General features: G+C 41.8%; 1 protein-coding gene across 1 annotated transcript in view; it reads right to left on the bottom strand.

Moving 5' to 3' along the window:
- The window catches only part of pgr (progesterone receptor), a 9,547-nt gene extending 1,345 nt beyond the window's left edge, over positions 1 to 8,202 (bottom strand). Inside the window, exons 1-7 of the mRNA XM_053500557.1 lie at positions 7,297 to 8,202; positions 5,757 to 5,866; positions 4,860 to 4,976; positions 3,570 to 3,851; positions 2,683 to 2,827; positions 1,461 to 1,591; positions 688 to 845 (exon numbers count right to left, since the gene is read on the bottom strand). Coding sequence (XP_053356532.1) covers positions 688 to 845; positions 1,461 to 1,591; positions 2,683 to 2,827; positions 3,570 to 3,851; positions 4,860 to 4,976; positions 5,757 to 5,866; positions 7,297 to 7,892 — 1,539 coding nt within the window. The 5' untranslated portion in view covers positions 7,893 to 8,202. The remainder of the gene's footprint in view (positions 1 to 687; positions 846 to 1,460; positions 1,592 to 2,682; positions 2,828 to 3,569; positions 3,852 to 4,859; positions 4,977 to 5,756; positions 5,867 to 7,296) is intronic.
- Between the last annotated feature and the right edge of the window lie 2,025 nt (positions 8,203 to 10,227).

Raw genomic sequence — 10,227 nt, 5'->3', positions numbered from 1 at the left:
CATGTATCACGCATGCGCTTCCCTGTTTTGACGCTAAGCGTCACGTGATCACAACTGAGCCAAGGGTTTTTCTCTCTCTTGTGCTGTGGAATTGTGGGTAATTGTCTCCCCCACTGGGTCTTAGTGCGTGTCTCTTACTGGTATAATCAACATCTGTGCACGCGTGTACTGTTTACAATAACACTGTGACCACGTGTGTGTGTGAAACAGATTTAATTTGGCTGTATGTGTGTGTGTACAGTGTGCGTGTAAAGCAAAAGCAAGTCTCATTAGAGAGGTTAAAGATGTGTGTGTGTGATGTGTGACACATTATGAAATTGTGTGATGCTGTATGAAGTTGTGTGACATTGTGTGACGTTGTGTGACATTGTGTGACGTTGTGTGATGTGTGATGTTGTGTGACGGTGTGTGACGCTGTGTGACGGTGTGTGACGGTGTGTGACGGTGTGTGACGCTGTGTGACGGTGTGTGACGGTGTGTGACGTTGTGTGACGCTGTGTGACGCTGTGTGACGGTGTGTGACGGTGTGTGACGCTGTGTGACGGTGTGTGACGCTGTGTGACGGTGTGTGACGCTGTGTGACGGTGTGTGACGCTGTGTGACGGTGTGTGACATTGTGTGACGGTGTGTGACGCTGTGTGACGCTGTGTGACGCTGTGTGACGGTGTGTGATGTGACATGCAGCACCTCATGCATGGAGTCCATGAGCTTGGTCAGGTGATAGAAGCGCTGCGAGCTCCCCACCACTCCTTTCTCCCTCATCTGGACGACTTTACTCAGCTCTCGGATGTAGTTCTGTCTCATCTCATCAAACTGGTTCTGACTCTTCAAACCCTCTAAAGGAACTGAAGCAGAAAAACATCAAACATGAATGTAACATCTCGTCTTTATATCCTTACAGTTACATTATCGCTGTGATTGGTCAGAACTGATTAGTTGTCTTTACACCCCAGCACACTTGGACCGGATCGGTCAGAAGGTCCGCAGTTGTTTTTGGCAGAACCGCACATGACTTTCTGGCTGTGACGTGAACAGTAATGCACTTGTTCTAATGCGTTAGTTTCCATAGTAACAGCTCACACGCGGGCCGTGTACGACACACGTCTCGGATGGCTGCACTGGGTAATCCCTCGCTGCACTTTGTCCTTCGCCCCGAGCCCAGTTTCAGCCTCAGCTTCGTTAACGTTAAATTTCATCTGTAAAGATTTTCTTAATCCACAGAATGTAAAGCTCCAGTTCAGGAGTATTTTATACATCACTTAAAGGAGGTGTTACAGAGCCCCGCCCGCTCGGTCCTGCGTATGGGCTGCAGGAGGAGACCAGGCTCTCTGTGATCACGTCTTATCTGAACACCTCCTCTCTCTTCCTCTCCGGCTCCCACCGGCCCTCACGCCTCGCACCGCTACACTCTGTTATTGTACACTGAAAAGTAGCTCATTTATTTTATTCATTTTTATTACCGGTGTTGAGCAACATTATGGCCTTCATGCACAGAAACTCCTCTCTGGTGACCTGCAGCCTGGCGAACTCCTGCGGGATCTCCTGCATGGCCAGGCACAGGTCGAAGATGGGCGTCGTCCTCAGGTGATCACTAATGGTGGAGAAGATCAGACAGGATCATGAACTTCATGCTCAACGTTAATGCTCAAATTATTACACAAGATCAAACACACTGCCCAGATAAAACAAGTCACACTTTTCATTGAGTCACATTTAGCTTTGATTACACACACACACACACACACACACACACGCACACACACATGTCCAGTTCCTGCGTGAGAATGATTCCTCACACACTCAAGCTATCACTCATGATGTGATAACCTGCTCATTCAGCTCTTTTTACTGCCACATAACATTCAGGATTTCTTCTGACCAAATTCCTTCCACAGGGTTGCGGGTTCAGCGCTCTCCTTCTGGGGTTTAATGATGTTTTAACAAATTGTACACATTTAAAAGCGAATGCATTTTAAATGTGTAAAATTAAAATCCATTAAAAAGTTAGTTTAAAAATCAATCTCCCAAAAGCACAACTTGACCCTGATTTAGTGTGAAAACCTGAACTCAATAAACGAGACTAACGAGTTCCCCAGGTGACTGCGTTTCACACGAACAATAACATTTTCATTTGTGTCCGTCTGATTTAAATAATAATGTTTTATATAGATCTAAAAAAATGTATCAAATATCAAAAGTCTTATGAATTAAAAACAAAGCACACACACACTGTATATATATATATATCATATATGTATGTGTCTGAGATCTGTCCTCTTTGCTCAAAATCACACACTCTTTCATACACACCTGGTATACACACTTTCGTACATTCCTTACAGACTTACAGTTACTTAGCTATTATACACACACAAACACACTCACACACACACACACACACACACACACACTCACACTCACACACACTCACACACACACTCACACTCACACACACTCACACACCCTCGCATACTCACACACACACACACTCACATTCACCCTCACACACTCACCCTCACACATTCACACACACACACACACACTCACATTCACCCTCACACACTCACCCTCACACATTCACACACACACACACACCCTCACATACTCACACACACACACACCCTCACAAACTTCTTTAAATCTGGTCTTTCTTATTCACGAGGTCGTATTGATCAGACTTACTGACTGAGGATGAGGTCAGGAGCAAAGTACATGAAGTCAGAGGAGACGTTCTGGAAGGTTCTCCAGCCGAGTGAGAAGACCAGCAGGTTCATCCAGGAGTACTGGATCAGGGTCATCTGATCATTGATGTGTAGATTGCGGAACCCTGAGAAAAAAGGTTAAAGTATTAAACTCTGTGTGTGTGTGTGTGTGTGTGTGTGTGTGTGTGGTACTCATAACTTATTTCCCCTATGAAATGTCTAACAAAGGTACGTGGAGATGATCTCAGACACCTCGCCGGCTGCATCTCGCACCTCTGGGTGTAAACAGGTCCAGAGCCTGAAGTCTGTTTGTTTGTTACTCGATGTTAAAATGTGGTGTTTATTTTAGATCTTAACTGTTTTATCTACAGCCAAGGTACAACTATAACCAGAGACAGACAGGTTTTGGACAGAAACTTCTCAGAATTTCTAACACTATTTTTACATCAATTATGAATTTATATTTTAAAAGCCAGACTGAAATGATGGAAAAAATAAAGCGATCACATGACATCACTTTCACGCCCAGTGTTTGTCAGCTAACTCATTGTACGTTCCGCTAACAGAAGATATGTAAATATGGTAATACATTTTGTTTACATATTCAAATGGTTTTTTTTATCATCAGGGTCCATCATGCATCTTCTTACCTGCTTAACTTTAATCTAAGAGATTTTATCTGACTTTCCTTCAACAGTTTCAGTTTGCGATCTGATCTGAGTTTAGTCTCTATTTCACAATAAATCTCAAATCATTAACTCCTTCAGACCTCATCACCAGAACCGTGTGTGATATCACTTTCAGGATCTGCGGTAAACCTTTATCAGGAACAGTGTGTGCATCTGCTGGGTACAGAGGTCACTGAACCTGGTAAAGCCTTGGACCAGCGGACGATCCACAGCAGCTGTCCCTCACACAGTCTGTTCAGGCTGTTCAGGAGCAGATGTGGCACTGCAGGCTGGGAGTTATCGAAGCCAGAGTAGACCATCTCGGGTTCAATGTTCTCAAGGATGTTTATAAATTGAGGTGAAAGCTGCAGCTCTTGGATCCCAGGAACACATGACATGGAGGCCAAACTGTGGCCCTGGATCATTAGGGGTGGGCCTAGACCCATGGCCTTCAGAACACCGAATCTCTTCAACTTACGACCTGTCACACACACACACACACATATATTTATACGTTTTATTCATGTACAAAAAAATAAGAAATATTTGAAGATCCATCCTTTGGTTCTCTAAAAAACCCCTTCGCTACATGGGTTTTAAACTTTTCTCTTGAAATTATTTTGATGTAAACATAAACGTTACAGTGAGTTTCATGCTGTACGTTTTCATCACCATGAACACACTTCATTGCCACTTGCAATTGTGAATCCGCACAACACAGCCCTCAACACTCAGGCAGTGAAAAGGTTCATACAGTTTGTTTTAGGGAAAATATTATCGAATTTCTTTTGATTGTGTAAGTATTCACCCCCATTACTGTAAAACCTCTGGTACAGTTTCCATCAAAAATGAGTATAATACTGTTAAATGGAATTAATCTGGGTGATTAAGGTGTCACAGCTCCTCCTGTGAATCAAACTGTGAAGCATGGTGATGGTGGCATCGTGTTTAACATTGACCTCTAGTGACCTGCTCCAGCTCAGGGTTGAATTTAATGTTCTGTGGGAGATTGTGATGTATGGTCTTCACGGTCTTCATGATGTTGTGTGTTCAGGTAATTTCTTTAACACACTCTGGGTTCCTGCAGGAACTGGCGTGTTTATACTCAGATCACGTTTATGATATTGCTCTAAAGGACCTAATTTTTTAAAAGTGGTTGATTTTTTTTTTACTGAAATAAAACAGTAAAAGTAGTTAAAGTAAAACTGTCCCACTAGCCAGTTAGACTGGTTCACTTAACAACCAGGAAAAGGACAGTCAGTGCTCTTTAATTGCAATTTAACCACAGAGACGGTTATCAGATGTTTAGAGCTCATGCTCTTTCCTTTTTTCGATCTTTGTTAGATTATGTTTGCGTTCCATAAAATTTTAATTTGCAATGCCTCGTTCATTACAGTACATTCAGTTCTTCTGATGTTAATCAAGCAGCTAATGTTCAACTGGGAGGTTGAAAAGGGCAGCACACAGGGTTCACACATGAAAGGGTTACCTCCGAGCATCATCCCGGCCTGGTAGCATTTTCTGAGGCGACACGCGGGGCAGTTTTTTCTCCTGATCTTATCCACAATGCAGTCATTCCGCCCGGCGCACAGATAGTTATGGTGTCCTTGACGAGAGAGAAACCATCATTAATGCACAGAAAAACTAATTTCTCGTACTGTACTTTATATTCTATACATCACAATTAAATCCTTTGAGATCTTAGTAACTTAATGAGCAATAAAGATTTTAAAGACGAGAGAGAGAGAGAGAGAGAGAGAGAGCACGGAAGGGAGAGGACGTGGGTTAGTTTGAGACAATTGTGAGAGGACAGAGTGACATGGTCATGGTCAGACATTGTGGCTCTTACATATCTGTCTTTAGAAGATACAAACAATATCAAGTGTGAAAAAGAGAACACGGTGAACGCTGGCACGGTGATAGTCGAGGCACTGAGCGAGACTCTGCGTACAGATGATTTACAAAGCTGAAACACTGCTGCTGCGGAGCGTGTTACACGATAATCACCACACAATCGGGAATTTATCACCTTATTAGGACTGGGACCTTTAATAAACAGCTAAATATCTGCTGGTGAAATGCAGAAGAAAACCTCAAATATAAATAACCTCAAAAAGAACTTATTTATTTATTTATTTATTTATTTATTTATTCATTTATTCATTTATAACAAATATTTATTTATATATTAATTTGTTTGTTTATTTATTAAGCTATCAATAATATTTGATATAATAATATCAATAAAAAATATTTATTTATTTACTTACTTACTTATAAATAATATTTATTTATATATTTGTTATTTGTTTATTTATGATTTTTTTTTTTGGTTTGTTTGTTTGTTTGTTTGTTTGTTTTCCCATCATGTTTCTCTCGTCCTTACCTTCCACAGCTCTCTTGAAGAACACCTTGCAGCTTCCACACGTCAGGACTCCGTAGTGGCAGCCTGAAGCCTCATCTCCGCATATCACACAGGATCTCTGCGTATGGACGCTACACACAAATCACACACACACACACACACGAACAGGCACACACAAATCACACACACACACACACACTTTAATTAATTAAATTTATTCCAGACCAGGTCTTTAAATAACGCCTCTTAAATAATCCTCACACCTGCACACCCAGGGTGTCATGAAGAAGAGTTCTGCAGGTCGAGGGTGATGCCTCCTGGAAGTTAGGGAATAAGGGGAGGTGTGTGTGTGTGGGGGGGGGGGGGTGTATGGGATTATGGGAGTCACTCGAAACAAATGTGACGAGTCTGAAGTGCTTCAGTAATTTCACACTGTGTGTGTCCTGAAAATGCCACCAAAAACTTCCCACACTCCTTCCACCCATGTTACAGAAACACCTTCTATGTAAATATATCAGAGATTACACATATTATTAATCTGTTTATTTATTTATTTATTTATTAAATGTATTATCCATTTACATTTGCTGTACTCATCCTTGTTAACATGTCATTACTATGGAAACGATAATGTATTATAACGAGCCCAAAAATACAAACCTGCACTACTGTCAAAACTGCTGTTATAGAGAATTAATCAACACCTTCTGACCAATCAGAATCCAGAAATATAAATCATAGACTTACAGGAGAGAGATCTGGTAGTATTTGTCTGTTTATTTCTGACTCCTACTAATAGTTCTGTTGTTGGTACATTTCTCTCTCTCTCTCTCTCTCTGTGTTCACCTGGTCATCACACCTGCTTCCCTTCCTGTCTTCTGTCCTGTGTTTCCTCTCTCACAAACAGACACTAGCAGAAATGTGCATTGTTGTGCTCACTGCAGGAGGATCTGATAATGGAATAAATATGAGGATCATAAATGATTTGAACTTATTGCGGCACTCAGAAGTCCTCTGTTCTCTCTAATACAGTAGATCTGATCTCTGTCATCAGCTTCAATGATATTTAACACCAGGATCAATAAATGTTCAGAAAATGTTAGATCTTCATTTCATCTACAATAAAAAAAAATACTACATAAGAATTGTTTTGAAGACTTAAAAGGTTTTTGAATTGTATTAGGAAGGACAGATTATATTTTTGAGAAGCTGAAGACACAGTCATGCACTTTTCTTGATCCTTTATCACTCAGGTTCCCTGGAGAACCCCCTGGAGAACCCCCTGTCCTGTACATGGTGGTGTTTTCCTGCTCTAACACACTTTATTTAAGTCGTGCAGACCTGTTAATCATCAGATGAATTGAATCAGGTGTGTGTGTGTGTGTGTGTGTGTGCGCGCGCGCGCGCAGTACAATGTGTGTGACTAAGGGATCTCCTTAAAAACTTCTTAAGAAATGTAAAGGCGAAGGGTGCCAATGATTATTTTAAAGATTTAGACTGTGTGCCTCAGTGTGTGTGTGTGTGTGTGTGTGTGTGTGTGTCCGGCGCGCCACACACTCACCCCTGGAAGGCGCTGAAGCCCGCGGGAGCGCGCTGGATGAAGCGCGCGCTGTGGAGGCTCTCCGTGGGGGAGAACCCGAGCTGTCCGTGTCGCTCCTCCCCGGGGAACCAGAGCGGAGACTCCCAGCCGGACAGCTCGGTCTTACACACCCCCGCGGAGTCAAAGCCCAGCGCGCCCGGCCGCGGGAGGTCCAGCTCGAGTCCCGCTCCGGAGTCCATCAGTGTCGGCGGAACCGGGCCGAAGGACGAGCTGGGCACGTGCAGCACGTCGAGGCTCGGGGCGGTGATGAGCTCCGGCTCCCGCTCGTCTTTAACAAACTTACACGCGTCCAAGTCCGCGGTGTCCCCGAGCTGGAACGCCTCGTCCGTCACGTCCTCCCACGGGCCCGGTTCGATCTTCAGGAAGTCCTGCGCGCGCTCCGGGCTGCCGGTGAGCTGGGCCGCGCGCTCCGGGGCCGACAGGGCGCACAGCGGCTCACCGAAGGGCCGCCCGGGGCAGGACAGAGGGGCCACATCCGCCCCGCTCCTCACCTGTCCGAGCCCCAGGTCCGTGTAGCTGTCCATCACTCCGACCAGACTGTCTGAGGAACCCGACATGTGCTGCGATCTGAGGATCAGGCGCTCTGCTCCAGCCCTTCCCGAGAACAAGCCTAGAACCTCCCTCCTGCTGGTGAGAGCTCGGTGTAGCGCGCACACACACACACACACTTCACCACCAAGTCTCTTCTCTAAATGTCTCTCTGTCTCTCAAACCATAAACTGAGTTCACAATATAAATTATTATTATTATTATTATTATTATTAGAAAAAAAAAACAGCTGCAGTGTTAAAAAGCAGATCTCCTCACAACTCCACACTACACACTCCACACTACACACTCCTCCTCTCCTTGTCTCTCTGACAGAGTGGGAGTTTCCCCAGGTGAAAGCAGAAGTCCAGTTTCCACAAGAAATCATCCTGGAGAATTCTAACTGGAGTGGAGCTCAGACCCAAACCCTTCCTGAAATCATCTGAGGGGTGAGCTCCTGAAAGCACAGCTGTGTGTGTGTGTGTGTGTGTGTGTGTCAGGGCTTCGAGTCTCTCTCCACCCCACTGCACCTGATTGGTTTAGTGATTTCGATTTTTTATTTTTATTTTTTGCTTCCAAATGCTGTTTATTTTAGACATAAATGATTGTATCTGATTATTCCAGCTACAGGAGCTTTAGTGAGGAAGCTCCAGATCCAGTTCATCCACTTTAACACACTCTTAATACACCATATCATTGGTTCCAGTGAAGGGGAACTGTAACGCTACAGCACACGAGGACGCTCTGTACACTCTGTACTCATGACCTTGTGGATACAATTTGGAGAAGAACCTCAGATTGCTTAAATAAATAAAGTTCTAATTTGTTGCTTAACATTTCTAACTTCCAAATAATGTAAACTCACAATAATAGACTAAATTAACATTTGTCACACATTTTTTCTTTTTTTCCTTACTGTTCTCTTTTATAAAAGGTGTGTTTTGTGTTTGTGACCAGTTTGTATGATCTATTTAGTGATGATGATGATGATGATGATGATTGTTCCTACACTGTCACTGAAATAATATAGTATTACTTTAATTCAATAACATTTTATTTGTATACCAACAAATAAACAATGGTCACTGTCATAAAGCAACTTTACAGAATAAAAAAAAAATGGAAATTAAATTACAAAAATGTTAGTAAATGTAGACATTATAATTGTCAGTTCGTCCCTGAGGATCGAGCCGAGGGCGGGATGGCAAAGAAAAACTCCCTCAAAGTGTCTACAACAAGTTTAATCTTCAATTCAGGTTTAACTTATTTAGACAGAGCTTTGGAAATAAACCCTGTGACAAAGCAGCTTTTTCTTTAAGATCAGAGAATTTTCTTAAAACTATTTCCAAGAAATAATTGAGAAATAATTAGAATAATATTGAGTATGTGTGTACACATAGTGACATCAGCACCTGAGCTATATATAACTTTTCTTATACAACTTTGCTTTAGCTAATTAAATAAAAAAGTTTAAACATTAGTTTAGATAACTCTTTTGTGTGTGTGTGTGTGTGTGTGTATGTGTGTGTGTGTGTGTGAGTAGCCAAGAGTGATGGTGTGAAGCTCAAGGACGAAGCTACTTCACCTGGTTTCCTGCTGAAGTTTCCGCTCTACGTCCTCGCCTTCTTCCTCTCTTTAATGTTCTAACAGGGAGCAAAGTGTTAATAAATATAAATGTATATAAATATAAATAAATAATAAATGTTAATAAAATGAATGTGTGATATCATCATGACGTAAAAGGCTTAAAGAAAGACACTACAGCTAGAAAGTCTTAAAAATAAGCATTAAAAATAATCTTATTCCTGATGTGACAGTGGTTTTCAGAATGCAAAAAAAAAAGCTTTGTTTATTTAAATATGTATAACTTTGCAAACACAAAGTCAAAATTATTTTGGTGTTAAAATGGAAATGGTTGTGTCTTAAACTGTAACCAACAGCAACCATTAATCTTTCTTTTTATCTGAAAGTCTGAGTACAGCGACTTTTAAATCATTTTAAGCTTTAGAACTGGAGTGTAATTAGTGATTAAAGCTTTAATTTTACACTTTACTCTGTATGCACCGTACACTTCTCCAGATGAAAGACATAAAAGATGTAAAAGGTGAACAGCCATCAGAGGTGGTTAGTAACGAGTTACATGTACTCTGTTACATTTAATTAAGTTTTTTTTATTTTTGTACTTCTATGAGTAGTTTTACTGCACTGTACTTTTTCCTTTTACTTGAGTAGCAAATAATCTACAGGCTTAAAAGTAAACCTTTCTTACTGTATATTTGTTCTGCTGGACAGTTTGTGGTAAAGTGAGACTCTTATAAATGTTCTAATGTTATTTTATATCTGCTGAGCCACTTGGAGGGAAAC

The sequence above is a fragment of the Clarias gariepinus genome, chromosome 7 (genome assembly GCF_024256425.1).
Source record: "Clarias gariepinus isolate MV-2021 ecotype Netherlands chromosome 7, CGAR_prim_01v2, whole genome shotgun sequence".
In the NCBI taxonomy this organism is placed as follows: Eukaryota; Metazoa; Chordata; class Actinopteri; order Siluriformes; family Clariidae; genus Clarias; species Clarias gariepinus.
The sequence above is the reverse complement of the archived record's forward strand: the minus strand, read 5'-3'. Positions and strand labels throughout refer to the sequence as shown.